At 38.3% G+C, this 19,113-nt stretch overlaps 1 protein-coding gene across 9 annotated transcripts in view; it reads left to right on the top strand.

The window, feature by feature from the left end:
- Positions 1 to 19,113, top strand: part of tspoap1 (TSPO associated protein 1) — a 60,830-nt gene that overhangs the window by 5,510 nt on the left and 36,207 nt on the right. For 8 of the 9 annotated variants that reach the window (XM_023342200.1, XM_023342196.1, XM_023342195.1 and 5 more), the window contains 4 exons: positions 13,328 to 13,435; positions 13,760 to 13,888; positions 15,616 to 15,792; positions 16,417 to 16,599. In XM_023342200.1, coding sequence (XP_023197968.1) covers positions 13,328 to 13,435; positions 13,760 to 13,888; positions 15,616 to 15,792; positions 16,417 to 16,599 — 597 coding nt within the window. Of the gene's footprint in view, positions 1 to 901; positions 2,028 to 13,327; positions 13,436 to 13,759; positions 13,889 to 15,615; positions 15,793 to 16,416; positions 16,600 to 19,113 lie in introns of those variants that run through there. The other variant, XM_023342201.1, reaches the window with a different exon arrangement.

Here is a 19,113-nt window from a genome sequence, read left to right as displayed (position 1 = left end):
TATTGGTGGTAATAAAATTATAAACAAGTTCTGGTAGCATTAATGCTGCAGGTTCTTATTCATTAGATTAGAAAATAATAGAATAGAAATATACTGTCCCACAGTGGGGAAATTCAGATGTGACAACAGCAAGTTAAAGATAAACTTTGAGGATGAATATTCACACAAAGGTAAAAGATATAAAAGTAAGAATGAGCGACTGCAGACACCTGATAACTCCTTTGGATCTTTCCATTGATTGATCACTTGTCTGTATGTCGGCCCGCCCATACAGGAAAGAATGAATGGTAGAAATCAAGCTCTATTATTTGCAAGCTTTTACACTTTAAATCAGCTTTATAAATAAGGTGAGAAACGACTGACAACACTGAGTTTAGAAAAGTATTGAGTTTTAACATGGGGGAGTTCAAGTAGATGTGATTGTGACTTACTCCTCTCTTCTCTGTAGATCTTATGATGTTCAGGAATAAATCACTATTCTGACTTAGTTTTATTGTGCTGGAATAGTGTAAATAATTCTTCTAAAACTACAAGACTAAACAGCAGAGTGGTTGCTGTAATTTAAACACTGACTTGCGGCACCTTTACAAACATTTACGTGTCTAAAGCTTTTTCAGGAAGCTGTGAGTTCAATCAGTGGATAAGCGGTTTTTTTCTTTTTGAAGAGCTGCAGTAAAATATCAGTTTGGACAGGGCACACTTGTTCTTTTGCCTGCCTCCCTCTGTTGCAGTGCCCACTGCCTTCTCCACAATCAATAGGCAGCCACCATCATTCCAGCGTCATCTCCATGGAAACGAGTTGTAGCTGCTGTGATGATTGGGCCCCGTCTCAAAGCTTGCCTTTTTGTGATAGGACGAGGGTAGCAGTACTCCCTGCCCCCTCCTCTCATCGACACTTGCCGTCTTAGACTCCCTGGCTTTTCCCTCCGTCCTCGTTCCTTACCCTTTATTGCGATATAAATAAGATGGGATTAAGCAGCCCTGTCGAGTCTTGTGGAATTTGGATTAAAACGCTTTGTGACACGGCCGCCGCGTCAATGACGACAGTGCTGAGGAGTCATCGTGCCAACCACCTCCCAGCCTCGCTGCAAGAATGGAGACCAGGGATGGAGACCTGTTAGTTGGACTCTTTTCATGTTTTCCGGTGTAAATCTAGCCTTGTTTGGGACTCGATTTGAGCCTGCATGTGCGGTTTGGAAATTATGCACGGTGAAAAAGCGAGCCTGCATGTGCTCCTCTTCTCGTCCCCGCCGAACCTCTGAGACGACAGCAACGAGAAGAAGCGAAACAAGCCACGGTTGTACTCCGCTTCGTCATAAATGTTTGAAGTAAGATGCAAAAGATTGCTACAGCGCCACGACAATCAATTGCTAGCTTTCAACAACCGAGTCGAGAAACATGGAACTGAAAATCTTCAATTTGGAGAACGTCACAGCACGTTCTCCAAATTGCATGGATGTTGCTTAAAGCTCCTATTTCATTTGGAACTGCCTTAAATCTGTCTCCACTACATAAAATCATTAATACATTTATGAGACATATTGTTTAGTATCTCACAAGAATGCCAAGAAATGAACTGTGCTTGATTTGAGACATTCTACCTTTGCTGTGGAAAATGCACTACCTCTGAAACTTCAGCAGAACAGGACAACCGTGATCCTTGTCAACCTGAAGAGAGCATGTAGGAAAAAAGGGTCAAACTTAGCTGTGGACCCCATTTGGTCTCGCAGATTCCCTCTGACGCTTTTTGCTTAAATAGAGGAATGTATGACCTGTGCGCTCGGCCTGAGCAGCCCGAATCTGCACCGACACGCACAGAGATGGAGAGCCCCGAAGAGACACAAGCTCTCGGATGCCGACCCGGCGAGCAGGAACATGGAGAGTCTCGGGAGCAGGATGATAAGAAACGTGGGCTTTTGGACAAGGACATCCCAGCTCCTACTCATTTAAAGACGTCGCTGTTAGGAAAGAGGCACCATTCACTTTATGCAAACCTCCATGGGTTTGAAATGGAAGGATTACGAAAGGTAAGCAGCATTTGTGTCTTTTCATTCCATCACAGATGCGGGAGTTTACCTCTTACTTTTATTCCAGCAACATAGTTAGCATTGCAAACTAATGTCCACCAACTGTTGACACTAAATAAGATCTGAATGCCTCAAGGTTGTAGGAATGTGCATCCAGGAAGCCTTTGAATGAGGTTTACACTGAAGTAGTGTGAGCAGTATAGTTGTGCAGACAAGTTATCTGGAGCAAAGTTGTACATGGCATGAATTATTCTGACTGAGGATGACCTAGTAGCTATTTTCACTCGTATGGGTGTCCTTAAAGAAGGCACAACTCATACTGGATGCTAGAGTTGGCGGGGGAAACCCTTTTGATTTTATTACTAAATGTTCTTTTGTTGTAGAATTACACAGTTCATTCTAGACTAAGAAGAATCCAGTGGAGTCACTCTTTATATATCTGCGAGTTATGGAATAGAAGAATAGAATATAATTCCCTTTGTTGTCCCTCACTGGGAAAATTCAGTGCAATATAAAGAAATACTGTGCAATATACAGTATTTGTAAAAGTATTCATACACTTTGAACTTTTGTTTGTAAAGCAGCTCAAAGTCAGTTGGATTAAACTGAGACTATTTGTAAAAATCAGTTCTGAAAGCTCGGATTTAGATCTGAACCTTGACCAGGTTATTCTGACACATGAATATGCTTTGATTTAAACCACTGTAGTTTTGGTTGTATGTTTAGAGTCGTCCTGCGGGAACGTAGACCTCTCCCCGACTTTCAAATCTTTTGTAACCTCTAACAGGCTTACTTTCAGAATTCCCATCAACATGGAGCAGCTGTCACGTCAATGCTGAAGGATAAAACTTTAACGATGATTCCTTATGGCTCTCTTTTAACAATACACACAAGGACATCATATTTTTAAAATTTTCATTTGATTTTATTTGTAAAAAAATTTCCTTCCATTCCACACTTATGCATTACTTTGTGTAAACATAAAATCCTAATAAAATACATTGAAGTTTGTGTTTGTAATGACACAAAATGTGATGAGTATAACTACTTTCCTAGCATTAAAATCAGCCATATGAGCAGCATTTTTATATATTTTCTTTATGCTTTTCCACTTTCACTTTTTGACCATTTCATTGTATCCTTAATCTTACTAGCCTTCTTCATCAAGCTAGTAATTTGAGCGCAATATTCCCTGCTGTGTTCCCCATCTCCGTCTCTCTAATTACCCTGTCAACGTAATCGCAGCTAAACAAAAGCTTCCTAATAAACTCTCAGTGCCCAACCTGGGAGTAAATGTGTGGCCACAGCCGGTGAGATGAAGCATTAAATGACACATTAGGAAAGACTATTTGGTCATTTCACAGCAAGGGTCTGCAATTTGTTGGCTCCTCAGCAGGAGGTTGTCACATTCAGATTACTCTTCAGGATTAGTTGTGAATTTAACACAACTAGCCTTGATTTGACACTTTTTCAGTCTAAAATTGAAAAAGTGATCTTTTATGTTCAAAAGATTGCTGGGATTACATACGAGAACTTATCAGGCGTTCAGAACACTTTGCGATAACGACCAACCACATGTTTGCGTTAGAAGCGCAAGAACTTTTTCTTGTTTTGCAATACAGTTACAAGTGATCCTTAAAGATAATCATTCCTAGATGTAGCATAGGTTGTCGACCAGTAGAGAAAGTTTCCATACAAATATGCGTTTCTATCTGTTGGAACAAAGATGCACAACTCCACTAAATGTGAACAATCCTTATCTACTTGTCAGGTTGTCTGTCTGCTCTCGTTAACACCTGGTTTGCACCATAAGGCTTCCTTACAACTCGCAGTGTTTTCACAGTGGGGGTTTTATTCGGGAAATTATTTCTACAACCTGTGATTTTCTGTCTGTTCACCTAAGCCAGGTAAGCAACCCAGCCCCCTGTAATGATGGTGCTAAGGTGACTGTAACAGTCTGGGCTTTTTTTTACTGGGATCTCAACACAACAGTTTACAAACTATATTAAATAACTCTATAATACAATGTTCTTTTTTTGTTTTAGTTTGAATCAAACTCAAGACAATAGTACATAAGATTTTAATTCTATTATTTCAGCAAAAGTTGCAGTAGATGTTACTTTTACAACTTGATGCAATCACATCATGCTGTATATTTTTGCTTTTGTTAGTTATGTCGGCATTGGTCTTGTTTTCACTTTACATTATGCATACATTTTAACTCGGACAACACATTGAAGCTGGTCCCTTCACACGTGAAGAGCTAAAGGTCATGAAAAATACATTAATTATCCTCTTCCTCTATTTCTGGTGTCCCACAGGGCTCCACCTTAGGTGTAGCTCTGTTTTTATTATATTTATTGCCACTGGGGCTGCAAACTACACCATGGTTTTTCATTTTTATTTTATTTTTTATTTGATGTTGTAGAGGCATGCCTACCCCTAAAATGGAAAAAAAAATCCTGCATGAACAGAAGTTTAAAAAATCTTGATGACAGCAAGACTATTTATTTTTGTTTGATCATAATGTACAATAGTAGCCTCTAGGTTCTTCTGTTTAAAGAAACATTGGTGTGACCTTTGGTAATAATTTTAACTGTGATAAGCTGAAGAGCTTTGACACTTGGTCAATTATTGTTTTTCAAAAGGCTGTTTACTTAAGATGGATTCCAAATTTCCAGTCCCCTGAACAAGTTCTTCTTCATGGAAAGAAAGCCAAACTAAACATGCATGCTGGTTTATTATCTGTGGCTCTAAGCCCGGTATCTACAACCCTCACCTTGTCGACATCTCTTAGCCCTGCCGTGAGTGAAATGACATAACTGGATGTTCAGCAGAAAATCTGTAAAAGCTGCATCAGGTCATGCTGTTTTCATGTCTAGTGCGGCAGAGTTAAGAAATTGTCTTGAAAGCTATTTTTATCATTCCTGTGCATAAACACGGTAAGTTTTGAAAAGTTAAATGTAGAATCTGGGATACTCAGGTGTGGTTGCTGTTCTGAAACTTTTACTATACATTATTTAAATTAGGTCCGTATGAAATATATATATATGCATATTTCTGTTGTTTTGAACATTTATGACATGACTTGAAGAGTGAGCCAGTTCACCTGTTTTGTCTTCAGCCATGTGGTTGTTGAAGTTATTATATACAGATAGTTTTTCTTCTAGAGAATCCCAAAAAATTTAGGTAACAATCATAGGATACAAAAGAGAAGCAACAATTCTTGCATTGATGTAGATTTATTTTTAGACTTACCTTTGCATTTTTTGTGACAAGTCCATTAAAGGTTAATATGTGTACAAGATCGATCTCTGTTTCTGATCTTTGCTAAGTGGTTTCATACCATGTGTTGGTGGGCACATTTACTTGCATGTCTCTGCGGCTGTGTGTGTGTGTTTTATTGGCCAGCCATGTTATGTGGTGTAAATAATTGATTGTGGAGTGCAAAGAGAATCTCTGGGGTAATGGTTCCTCCCCATATTCTAGCTGAAGCATGCCTGAGTGTCTGGCTGCCGTCTGGCTGCAATGAGGCACTTAGTCTTTGTGAAACAGAGGTTACAAGCGTTGTTCAGCTGTCACTTTTCCTTACAGTGTACATTTAATCTGGTGGCTATCACTTGTACACTGTAAAACTGTATCAGGAATTTAAAGAATGTTGAAGTCCTTGTTCTCCTTTTGGTTCAGTGTATCAATTAAAGTTGAACAGTGACCAAAGTGCCCAAGATGGACAGGCAATCACTGTCTTAATGATGACAGCTGTTATCCTAATGCACAGTGCAAAGGACGTGACATATTTTGATGTTTCTAGTCATCTTTTACAGAATCCACTCTCAGTTCACAAATGTTAGGAAGAAATATTTTGATATGAAGATGTTTTGTATATAAAAGAAGTGCTTGTTAAGCCACATCCCCAGAGCTCTGTCCTTTGTGTGACATTTAAATATAATTTGATCCTCCACTCAGAGTACTGTCAAGGTTAAATTGATGTTTGCTTGCGTTTTGCTCATGAGTGTAATTGCTTTTCGACCAGAAGATGAAGGAGAAGCTCATCACGTTCCCATTCTACTTCATGTTCTTGCAGTTTGTATTAAAATTACATTATTCTGATATCAAAGTCTTAAAGTTTAGGATGTTGCATCAACCCAACATATCTGAGGCAATTGTGATATAGAGTTCATTTTACCTGCTATTCCTTTTCTCTTGACCACTGCATTTCAAAGAACTGCTGCTAAACCTCAGCTCTCATTCTGTGGAGCGAGCAGTAAGTGTGAAGGATGGCCCAGTCAATATTTTGTTAATAGAGAGAACACAGTGCACTGTTTTAGTTGCTTCTGCCATTCAGGTTTATTTGCTGAAAACTCACCAGTGGGATTTTGTTGCACTCAGCTTCTAGTGAAATGACGATAGACCAACAGGTCTGCCCTTTACCTTTGTGGACAGATAATCTGGCTCACACCTACCCAGAAACCTTCAGTTTTCCACCTATCATTTGGCTATTTTGGTGGCCTTGCTTGACTGATGCTAATGAATATCAACAAATAAGGAGGGCTTATGAATCCTAACTGAAATGTTGATGCAGAGCAGGATAGAGAGGCAGGAAATCATAAGACCTTGTTCCTTTTCTAACAAATTGTGTAAAATTTCATGTCAGTTGGCGTGAGTATTTCTTATATATTTATTTCCTGTTTTCACCTTTGATTGCCTGTTCAAAATAAATAAATAAACATCTTGGGATTTGTCATTTTTGAAGTGTTTAATGGCAAGCCAGGTCCAATAGGCATACGTAATTTTCTTACAGGCCAAATTTGGTACATGTGATCTAGTCCTGGGGTCTGCGACCTTTTGGAACTTAGACCTTAGATTGGCTCTACAAACCATAGTTTGTAGTTTATTCGATATGAGTTGCACAGAATAGTAATAGAAACAGAAACAACCAATCAGAGCTAAGAGGAGGGTTTTCTAAATGTAGTTTTCTAAATCTAACCTTTTTATGTGTTTCCTAGAGAGGCTGCAATGACTTGGAAAAAGCACATTACAGAGTTTAGGTTTAGACGAAAACATTGTATTAATTATTTTAAAAAGATTCATCTATTCTGTTTGATGTTAAATATGCTATGATTCGCAAGCACTTATATTTGAGTTGTGATGATCAGTGGGAATTTTAAATATTAGTTGATTCTACAAAGCTGTTTTTCCACACCAGGATAAATATTGCTGCTTTTATGTTTGGGGATGGTGTTTCTCTTGCTCTTTTGCATATGTAATTTTCTTAACAAATCAAGAGTTGTCTTCTTGTGACGCTTATGGAGGGTTTGTGTGAATTAAGCCGTTTGGGAGACCCTTCCATCGCTTCTCTACTCGTCTATTTCAACCGCCCAGACGTTTTATACACTTCCAGCACTTTATTAGGCTCTAGGAGGTTCAGGAGGCTGTGGCAGTTTAATATGTTGAGTGTGAGATGAAGGGGAAGACATGCTTAAATGGGTTTTAATTACTTTGTTGAAGAGGCACTGTTATAATTGCTTTGAGAAGGGAAGCCCAAGAAGGCTGTAATTCAGAAACAACACTGGTACACTCACCAGAAAACTGGATTACATTGATGTACATTAAAATCTGAATTAGCATGTTGGACTTTGGGATTTACACAATATTCTCCAAATGTAAATTCACATAACTTTCATTTGTTTTGTGTGTGTTCTGTGTGGCTTTTATATACTCCAATTTTGGCACAAGAAAACTACATTTCAAAAAGCAATGTTCATTTCTGTTAAAGCTTAATCAGGAGACGTTCATTTGATGGTTGATAAGTACGGGGAAGGTTGGAGGTAGAACGCCTGGGGGAGGAAATGGGGACTCCCATGTTGGCTCTTTGTTCTCTCCATATGAGAATCCCCCCTCAATATCTGTCAGCATCAGCTACCCTGCAGAGATGAGATGTAATAAATGCAGGGGGGGGATTTGAGAGGATACTTAAGAGGGATTCCTCATGACTTATATATGAGTATTGGGAGGCTTCTGGTAGTAATGAAACAGACCACAAACAGCTTTGTAATTCTTTTCTCTCTGTTTTTTCAGAGGTGTTGATCTTTCTGGAGTTTTACTAGGCCCCAGTATTTATTGCTATTGTTTGTGTTTTAATAGGTAGGTGTTGTTGCTATGATACTAGTAGCATAAGAAGACATTGAACACCTATTGAAATGGCCTTTCTCCATCTGAACTAATTAACTAAGAGATCTACATCGCTGTATTAAACAACAAATTAAAGAAATGTAATTTAATTATTTAATCTCTTGAGCATGTCAATGAAATTGAACCAGAAAGCCACAGTTAGACCAGATACTGTAATTTAATATGTGGCGCGTCTTTACCCTTCAGCTACATGGTTACTATTCAACAATTACAGCTGACGTTCACTTCTTGCTGCTTCAGCTATCATGTCTAACAAAGAAGCGCACATGGCAATGCATGAGTGCTTATTTGCCTGTCTTTGTCTTTTGTCTTGTTGCCAGACTCCTCAGAGGGTTCCAGTGGGGGATTTCTAGCTGTCAGACTAAAAGATGCTGATGTTAGCATTTCTATAAAGCAATGAATTTCTTTATCCCGTGCAAAAGCTTTCCTTAGATCTAAAGCAAAGGAACAATCTGGAAATGTATCCTGAATGTAATATTACCAAAAAAATTATTTGTTAGCCTTTTTTTTTGTTTTTTGCTTGTTGCATCTCCAGAGTTCACTGTTTTCTTTCAGGCAACAATAAATAGATAAAATATTGTCACCGTTTTGCCATTATGTTGATGCTTAAAACGTTTATAAAGAAGACCAAAATGCACAGAATGTATGCAAAACTTCATTTTGAGCCAGATTATTTTACAGTTAGTGCTAAAATGATTACTAAAAGGTCTATTATTCTTCTATTATTCTGTGTGAAAGAATCAGTTATGCTATTGTTTTAACTTTCTTCAATATATTCTACCAAGACCTTCAGGTCTTGAAATCTGAATATTTTTAATCTTAATTTGTGTCCCTTTATAAAAAGAGATTTAGAGTCTTTATGATCAGATTAAGGATTTTGTATCTAATATTGGATAAAATGGATGTCCGCCTGCTTTTTTGAGCTTTTGCTCTTCTTTATAGCAAAGACAAAACAGGAGCATTCCAGAAAATCCCAAAGCTGTTTGGAGTGAAACTATAAGATGCACATAAAACAGCTTATGGACTCATAAATTTTGAAAAGGTCAATATTTCCTCCATGATAAAGCTTTATAGTCTCAATAAAAAGCTCAGATGTTATAAATGTTTTCCTACAACATAAAGTGCAATTGCTATAAATAGAAATCAGTCATGATGACAGAGAACAGCTATTTGTGACTGTAGCTCTGTGCGTTTCTACATCGTGATGTATACATTTTATTTAGTCATTTACGTGAACCAAAAATGCACAATAAAATGAAACATTTCCTCTTATGTCATCGTATTATTATTTATACCCTCAGTACACTGTTTTGTATCTGCCTTGCATTTTAGCTTCCTTAGGTGAAAAACAGTCCAGCATCTCCAACTAAGCCAGGTGAGATGCCTACTTTAAAGACATAACAGTCTATAATTTTTTCCCTTTTACATATATTAGCAATGCTAAGGCTTCAGAGAGATGGGTATTTAAAACATTTCAAAAGTGACACTACTCATCGGATTATTTGGGGTCCTCAGCAGATACGGTTGCTTCTGGTGTCAGAGCAGTATGCATATTCTGAGTGTTCAATGCTACAGCAGACAGATCCAAATATTACAGGCTGTTTTTCCTGCCATGCTTCCGGCTCAATCTCCTGGCAGACATTTGTGGGGAGACCTCTGCCCTCCTGCTACTCAGTTACATCTGCCCAGCTTTAGTGAGCCAGGTCCATGTAAAAAAAAATAAGTAAAAAAACAGCATGGTTGTGGGAGAGAACTGGCTGAATACTAATATGTATGCCGGCCTTGGACAGACCTCGCCACCTGCAGCCTTTTTCTTCCTGCTTCTGTGAAGCAGTGGTGTAACTTGCCTGAGGAAAAGCCCCTGGGTATTTCATTATGATTCGCAGGAAACAGAAAATCGACATGGGTGGACTCCAGAATCATTCAAATCAAAACAGAAGAGATAGAAATGTCATGTTGGTACGTCTTCCAAATGGATAGAAAATTACTCTCATTTTAGACATGAGCTTCTTCTAACTTATTAAATAAATTTTTATTATGTTGATAGATCTTAACTATCAACAATTTGGTGGCTAAAATTGACTGTGTATTTTCATTAAATTCTGCAACTGAGTAAATCTGGCTTGATTTTCAGTATTAACAGTGTTTACTGGTTATTTTCTAACACCCTGTAGAATCTTGTTACCAATTTGAAGCCATAACACAGTCAAGGGGTATCTAGCTAATTTAAAAACGGTTTGACAACAACAACAAAAAATAAGTCAGACTGAAAGGAATTAAAGCAAGTTCCTGGACCATTTGATTTAGTCTAATTACAGTTTTAAACACCACTTATTTGCGACAGGTGTCTGATTATGTTATGTCAACGTTAAGGCTTGGATATTATTATAACAGCTGTCACAAGTAACAGGAAGTTGTTTAGAGTTTCAGTAGTTTAAATCACTTTGTTACTTCAATTTATGGTTACTTGGCAACACATTAGTGTTGTACTTATAAAATAAAATCAAATATCTTCAGGAAACGTTCTTTTTAATTTTTGGTAATGTTAAATTTAGAAGAAAGAAAAGAATATAATGTGTCTCTGTGTTAAGACTGGTTCATCCATTAAGTTGAGAGGTGTTTTTATGCCCTTTTAGTAATCAAGCAATTCTAACATACTAAGTTTAATATTTAATTTTAATAGTATCCATCTACTGTATGTGTGTGTTGTTGCTGTGTAGCTTGCCCCAGTGATAAATGAACTGAGTAAAGTTGAATAAGCGTTATTTCTGTGTCCCTGGAAAAAAAATGCACAGCTCATCAGCAGAGCAAATAGTCCTATGATAAGATGCTGCTCGCTGGAGTTTTTCAAAGCTTTGCAATGCTCTGAGTAGTTTCTTCTCATGTCCTAATAGATCATTGTAATGATATACTGAAGATGTAGGTTCTGCATACATTGTGAGCTCTTTTTTTTTCCTCCACTAGATCACAGTTATAACGTTTTCCGTGTGCTCAGTAGTGTGGTCAAACCAAAAGCACAGAATGTTTGCTGTTATACTTTCTGCAGCATCAAGAGTACTAAAGAATTAGAGTGGCTAACTCACAGACATAATGCGGCCTTACTTTGGTGTGTATTCCTAATGCAACAGGACGATCTGTGGTGCTGGAACCTCCTAAAAATGTTGTCATTCTCGTACAGTGCTCCTCCAGGATGTAAATGTGAAATGACATGCTGTGCAAAATCAAACTGTTAAACATGTGAGGTTGTTCACATTTTAACAGAATGAGTGAAACTTTGAAGATATCTGAGCCGAGCTTTGCTCAGAGAGCATTGGAGAGCAAAAGTAAACCTGCTGACTTTGTGTCTGCATGGATTTTAAAGGTTGTAAGGAAGGCTTGTCTGCTGCCTGTAGTGACAGACCGTGTCTTTGCTGTGGCTGCATGCTTTTTGCACCTAATTTAGATTGTATAGGGAGTCTATTAATACATGATCTTGATCAGGAAGCTGCATCAAGATTTTTCCATAACGAATCAGTCATCAACATTGACTGGATATCGGAGGTTGACTTTCTAGAACTATTTTATATCATAAGTCTGCTAACAAGATGTTCACAGTCGGCACACTGGGCCAGTCGCTGAAAGTACTCCATACCCAGAACTTACATCACAACTTAAAATTTCTGTGGTTACAGTCTTTTTGTTTTATGAACTTCCATCAAAAGTATCCAAGTGACTAGAGTTTTCTCCAGCTCTGTCAGCTGGCTAAAAGTTGCAACTTCAGAGGCGGCTGGTGTTTGGAAATATTTCTGGTCATGATACCGATCATTGTTAAATTTTGTTTATGTCAACAAGATATAAGCAATTAGTGTCATTATCATAACTATAATATTACATACTTATTTTTGGAAGAATTAAGATCACATTTCCTTTCTGACTGAAGCAATAGCAGATTGTGTTGTACATTTTGTGTCATTACACCACATCTCCAGTAACTATGACAACATCAGTAAAGTATCAGCTCCTTGGCATTTTTGTGACAAAATCTCCAATGATGTACAAACCAGTGACCTTTTTATCAAGATTTTGCCTTAATGAATTGGGCAATGTATTGACTGTATGCTACTGATTTCTAGAATACATACAGGTTTGTAGGCTAAGATTAAAACTGTAATGTTTACATGAACACAGCTGATCTACTGATGGTTTATACCAGGAGAAATCAGCATGCTCCTGTCCTGTGTAAAATTCAGTCTGTCACACAGAAGTTCTCCTGTTTTTAATCACTTTGTGGTTTGCAGCTGCCAACGATGGGCAACATAAAGACTACGTTCTTCAAACATTTTAAATGTGTCCATTACTCTTTTCCTTTGAGGATGTCCTTTTTCCTGCTTTTACTCATCAACATTTACCTCAGACACTGTATTCATTTCCAACCTGTCCATCTGAGTCTGAGGGCTCATTAAAAGCGAGGCAGGGGAGCTGAAAGTCTAACGTGAACCTTACCCTACATGCCTGATAAACTACTTAGTACAGTCTCAGTTACAAGCGGGATGTTATGGCACAGTGACCATTGTTCTCTTCTGCAGCCTTGTTTTCATCCTGAATTACTAACAGATTAGCAACTCTGTCATCTACATGATCTAGGTTATGTACCTTTGTCAACACACAATTGGAGCCTTGAAAATAATTCTGTTATTGAACTAAAAAATTAAAAGGTGAGTTAGAAAATGCAATGTAAAGGTTGTTGTTCTTACTGTAATATTTGTTGCTTAAGAAAATTCCTGCCTTACTTTTTCTGCATTGGTGCAACTGTTCAACTGCAGTACTAGTCAGTGATGATTGATAACAGTTTCTTCTTTACTTTAGAGGACAATGAGACAGTCCTACAAATATTTTGTATACGCTTGATTGTAATGTCAATAGTTGGATTGCCCTTGTTTGATGACTTGAAACATTTAGGTATGACAAAAAAGCAAAAACCTGTGAAATATTTTAACAATACAGTACCACAGTGCAATATCTAATTGGTTCCTCCCTGAGAATGTTTTGTACTCTGGTATTTAAAAAAAAAAAAAAAACTGGAGGTTGTAGATGCTAAAATGAATATTTTTGCTGTGGTTCTTTCACAGAATGGGACAGACTATGGATTGCTGGTGCGTCAGAACTCAGAACTCCTGCGAGCCCTCGACGAGCTGGAGAAGAGTTGCAACACACTGAAGGAAGAGAATGGCCTGCTGGTAGGACTAAAAATAACTGTGTGTGTGTGTGTGTACCCTTGATGAAAAGCTTTGTAGAAACTAGGCCAGGTCCACAAAACACTTTAAAGAGATATTCCGACACTTTTTGTTCATTTTTTTATAGGAATTTATTCAGTCAAATATTTTAGCCTGATGTCTTTATGGTGTACTGTGGGAGCACAGGGTTCTGACTTTAAATTGGTAGGATATGTCTATATATTAAACCCCTCCTCAGCTCATATGACTTAAAACCTGTTTGTTTGGCTGGTGGACCACTCACTGCAGACTCTTTGTGATAGTGATATTTGTTTTTGGTGTTTTTAGCGAAAGAGCAGCGCCCCAGAGACTGAGGAGAAGGTCAGGCGGTTGAGGAGAAAGAACACCGAGCTGACTGTTCTCGCTAAGAGACTGGAAGAGAGAGCTCGCAAGCTACAGGAGGCCAACCTCAAAGTGGTACATCACACTGATAAATATCAACACTTTCTTTTGCTGGGAGTTTGTTTTCTACTGCTTACTTAAAAAATAAAATTAAATGCAGCTTATTGTTGTCACAATACCTCACCAAAAGCTAAAAAAAAAGCTGCTTCTAACTTCAAAGAAATAAATTATTCATCACAAAAACCAGTCAAACCAGCCAACCAGAGCTTACATGCTGTGTTTTATCTGGGTGCTTGAGAACCTTTCTTGGTATTTTAGCTGTTTCATTCTCTAATTAACACTTTGGTCAGTTTTGCTGTTTTAAAAGTTCTTATAAATAGAGTTAGTTTGGCTTAGCCATGATGGTGTTCCTGGAATCTGTTTTAACAACTCTCTCAGTTTGAAGGTCACATTCCCAAAAAGCTCTGATGACTACTGGTCCCAGTAACTAATTAATTACTCATCAGAATTTGCCAGGCTGGATCTGAGACTGCCACAAAGTCTTAATCCCATTTGACTATAGTTCTTCCAGCCTCTGTCTCTACAGATTCTCCCATTTTAGTTCAGCCATCTGGTAATGGCAATATATCACTGCTTTGCCTGTCAGCATACTTTTATATGATAGACTGTCTTCGTGATACATAACCTGTGTTGTGGGAGATCACAGCCAGTCAGTCTGGCTCTTGTGCTGAGCACTTGATCTAATGCAAACTTGATAGATTTAGTCTTTGGTTGGATTTCTCAGTTATCTGGCATTTTCATCTGTCTGTCTGTGGTGATAATGTCCATGAAGATAAGATAGATAGATAAATCTTTATTGTCATTGTCACAAGAACAACGAAATTTAAAAAGTGCCATCAGTCAGTGCATATGCTTACTGATGGCACTTTTTGTACCACAGACACCAATTGCTTATTGCAAAGTAATGGTTCAATTTTGCACCATATGTTGGATCCTCAAGTGTTGTTTTTATATTTTCTAAAACACACACACTCTCTTGTTTAGTTACTTATCTGACTCATCACATATGGCTACATTCTTCAAAACTGTCCCGCCGTTTTGCTCCTGCTGATGATGTTTTCATGTTGAACAGTTCGTTTTTTGTGCTAGGCTAATGTTTCTGTTTTGATATAACTTGTTGATAAGTCGGCTCAGTAATGTGTTTTCACAAGGTTCCAGTTAATTGTGTAACCGGACAAAACTTGCAAAAGAATGAATTCTGCTTAAGAAAATTACCACTTGATTTTAAAATTGATCACTTGATTCACTTGATCATAAACTTAAATTTCTCATGCTTCAGCCACTGTGTGACGTTTTTAACAAAGCGAACAAAGCATGCAGAGCAGGCACAGAGGCAATGTAGCCTTTCTCCCAATGTGAACTTCATTTTAAAATTTGAAGATGGCCTAAATGACTAGAGGAAAACCCAGATTTGATCAATAAAATAATTAGCATTAACTATGTTATTTCTTTTTTTTTCTTGCTATGCACATAAATATTGTGCTACGTGAAAAAGTGAAAAATGACACTTTGCAAATGAAAAAGTGTCACTGGAAAGTCAGTTGCTATAACACCCGACAGTAATCCAGCAAATTTTTTGGGAGCTAAATTTTGCCAGTGTTGGCTGATGCAATCATTTCAAATGTACATGTCTTCTAATATTGATTTTTTTTTTTGTAATTTAAAAGTATATATACTGTATGTTCAATTAGTTTTTTATTGTATTCAATACTTTATCACTAAGCTCTCTTTTCCTAATCTAGGTGAATCCTCCTTCGCTCATCAGACCTGCTGCTGTGGAGCAGTACAAAAGAGCTTTTGCCCGCCAAAGAGCTCGTGACCTGGCCCAGCATGCTGATGCACTGCTCTCTAAAGACAAAGAGATTGCTGCCCTGCAGCAGGAGTGCAGACAGCTCGAGGCACGACTCGGACCAGCTAAGGTACATACATTTTATTTCATAATAATCAAAGTCAAATTATTTGGCCTAGAATGAGCTAAAACAACAAAGTTTTCAAACTCTTCTCCATTCAACCTCAGTTGTCATCTCTGCCACAAGGCTGCTCTCTGCTGGACAGTTTTTGTACTGCGCCATCCAACCTAAGCCTGTATTACAGAGGCTGCGTCACTGCTGAGAACAGATAGATGACAGTGCAGGAACAGGCTGCCTGTCTCAGTGCCTTTTTGGAAATAGGAGCCGATTCTTCCTAATCTGAGCATCTGTTGGTTATAAAACAAAAAAGGTTTTCAGGGAACAAATACAGCACAGTGACGACAGGACGTCTATGAATGTCTCGTTAAACAAATCAAACAACACTCAATTTTGACATCTGTCTAACTGAAATCAAGTTGATCTTAACTTTTTATATCTACATTTGTTTCATGGGTTAGAATACTATTTTAATTCATTTTAAACTGTAAAAGCAACAAAGATTTGACCATAATGGACATCATTAGTTTTTCTTTAAATCGGTTGAGCGTTTAGGATATAGATTGAAATGAATAATTCATATTTAGTTCCATTTTTCTGACATTATTTCAGATGTTGCTTCCTGTGCCTTTGCAGGATTTCTCTGTTCAGTCGTCTCGGGTGGAATATGAGAAACTCCTTAGAGAGTCTCAGAAGGAGGTGCTGCGGCTTCAGAGGCAGCTGTCTGTCACTTCGTCCAGGCAAAGGCCCGGCCTCAGGCCTGACGGCGATGGCACAGACAAGTGTGAGGAAAACGCCAAAGAGGCAGGGCAAGAGAAGGTAAAAAAAAAACGACACACAACTAATTCCATGCTGACCCCTGCTTGCTATGAGTACTCACAGTAAATGTCCGGTCCTAATTGGACACCGTTTTGGATTGCTGTCACTTGCAAACAGAGCAGATCAGAACAGTCGTTTCTGCAGTGCAGTCGGGGTTGAAGTTGTTGTCGGTGATGGAAAATGCCGCTCTCTGAGGTTTTCCAAAAACATTGTTTACATTGGCATGGATGCCGTTTTTTTCAGTGTTATGTAATGGCTTGTCGTTGGACTTGATACTAATCTCCCACAAGCCATAATGAGGCGATTCCCTGTCTTTAACTTGGGTCTGATCAAAGCTACCAAAGTCATACACTCTGATCCTCTCTGCGTGTGATGCTGATCTTCTCTGTACTCACTTCTGTCACACAGCACACTCCGGTATCAACCCTAAAGTGGACAAAAACCTCAGACATGTTTCCCATTAGTGTAATCTGCTTCCTATCTGTTCATAATAATGTTGGTATATAAAGCATGAACACTCGCATCAGTTTTCAAAATCTTTAGTTTTGCTGTCCTTTTGAGGAACATGTATTAAAGCTGGAGCCTCCCTTTGGATGTAAATCACTTTACATAACATTAAAGACATTCATTTGATTTACAGATAATGTTATTGCAAATTTCTCCTCTGCCCATGAAATAAATACTCTGCCTGTGAAGCTCGAGTGAGAATGCCGATTGTGGTAATCTCTCATCTGTGGGACGCACACATGCACTCCCAATGCCACGCGCACACCCAGAAAGGGGCCATGTTGTGTGAACTCTAATCCCCTCCAACAACAGAATGGTACAGTCCAGTAATCCGCTCTCTGTTGCTGTAGCAGCGGTGAGAGGGTTTTGGATGGTAGGTAAGACTGCAGCCGCACTAAAGACTTTTCCATCTCGCCCTGCTCTGGATAACTAGCAGGCCAAGGGAAACCTTAATGTTGCCACAGATCACACTGAAGGGGTAGGTTTGCTTTTTTTTCTCTCTTGAGGCCTCATCTCTTTCTGTGTAGTTCTCAGCTGTTTTATTCTGGTTCTGGTTGGCTAACTCCAACGGGGTCCATTCGGTGTGAATGCGAAACTGTGCAGGACTAAAAGTAGGGGGGGGAAAAAGCTAAATAAGCGTCATTACGAAAAAGGTTTGTGCAAAAAGGGTTTAAGATGTGAGATGTTAGATTTATGCTTAAAATCATTAGCTCTTTCCTTAATATTATTTCTAACACATTTGAACAAGTTTCAGTATTTCTTCAACTTGCATTTTAGCAGGTTTTTATTGAAATATCCTAGCTGTTTTTGTAAATGACTATTTTTTTTGTAAATCTGTGCAAAAAAAAAAAAACGGCTTACCTTTTTTCCTAACTGACTGCCAATTTCTTCCAAATCAGAAAGCATGAGGCCTAGTGAAGGGCAGCCTGGCAGGTACTGGGGTTTTGTTACTGTCTTAATTTGGAGCCTCCAGATGCAGAATTTAGACAGAACAAACCCGGGACGTCTCGACAGAGCGTTTGATAGGTGGACATCGATATGCTCCGCATTAAAAAGAAAATCAACGGCCAGGCCAATCCATTAAGGTGCTTTTAAAAGAAGTGATCCAGTTACCCGTTTCAGTAGTCTGTAGGGATTACACCAATGTGCTTATGGCATTCAGGGCCTGCTGAATGGGATCTGGCCCTGCTTTAGTACGCATGGGCCCAGGTTGTACTCGATTCTGCAGTATCCATGGACCACATCGGTGTGACTGAGTGGGCAACCAGAACCTAAACCTCAACCATGTTTAGAGGGACTTGCTTTGGTCTCTGCATTACAATGGAGACTCATCATTTCTTTAGTCCTCTTCATTAAGTGATATTTTTATTGGCAAGCGACCTGAGTTCATTTTAAGTTTATAGTTTTATTACATTTGCTATTGTAAACTAAAGAATGCAATGCTCACTTTGTGCACCAGTCAATAAGCCAGATGCTGGAATCGGAAAATTTTCACTTTATCGCCTCTGAATGACGATCAGCAAGTCAGATACATGAATAGTAACATATCCTATGTTAATACATAACCGGGGATGCTTTCAAAATCAGAATTGGCCTGAAGGAAAACTAGAAATTACACCCAACAAGAAAGATCGGATCAGTGCTTCTCTGGTACTGGGATCACTTCTGACATTTTTCCAAGATCCCAGAAGTAAAAATAGCTTTATGTAGAAGTGTTTCGCTATTTACAGCACTACATTCTGTGGATAAGTTTCAAGCTGATTAAAGAAGATTCACTCATCGGGCTTCTAATAATTGTAAGCACAATCTTTAAATTAGTTTAGCACTTGTCTAGAATGATACAAAAATAATCACAGCTCAGCTTGAAAGGCAAACATAACTCTTATCCAGTTTTATTGTTACATCGGCCAAAATCTATAAAAATCCCACAGTTACAGATAGGCATGTAGGAAGCATGAAAATGCTGAGGATTGTCCTATTTTTATAAAAATTTGACCTGTCAATACA

This window comes from Xiphophorus maculatus, chromosome 11, assembly GCF_002775205.1.
Source record: "Xiphophorus maculatus strain JP 163 A chromosome 11, X_maculatus-5.0-male, whole genome shotgun sequence".
NCBI lineage: Eukaryota > Metazoa > Chordata > Actinopteri > Cyprinodontiformes > Poeciliidae > Xiphophorus > Xiphophorus maculatus.
This window is presented reverse-complemented; position numbering and strand designations above follow the sequence as displayed.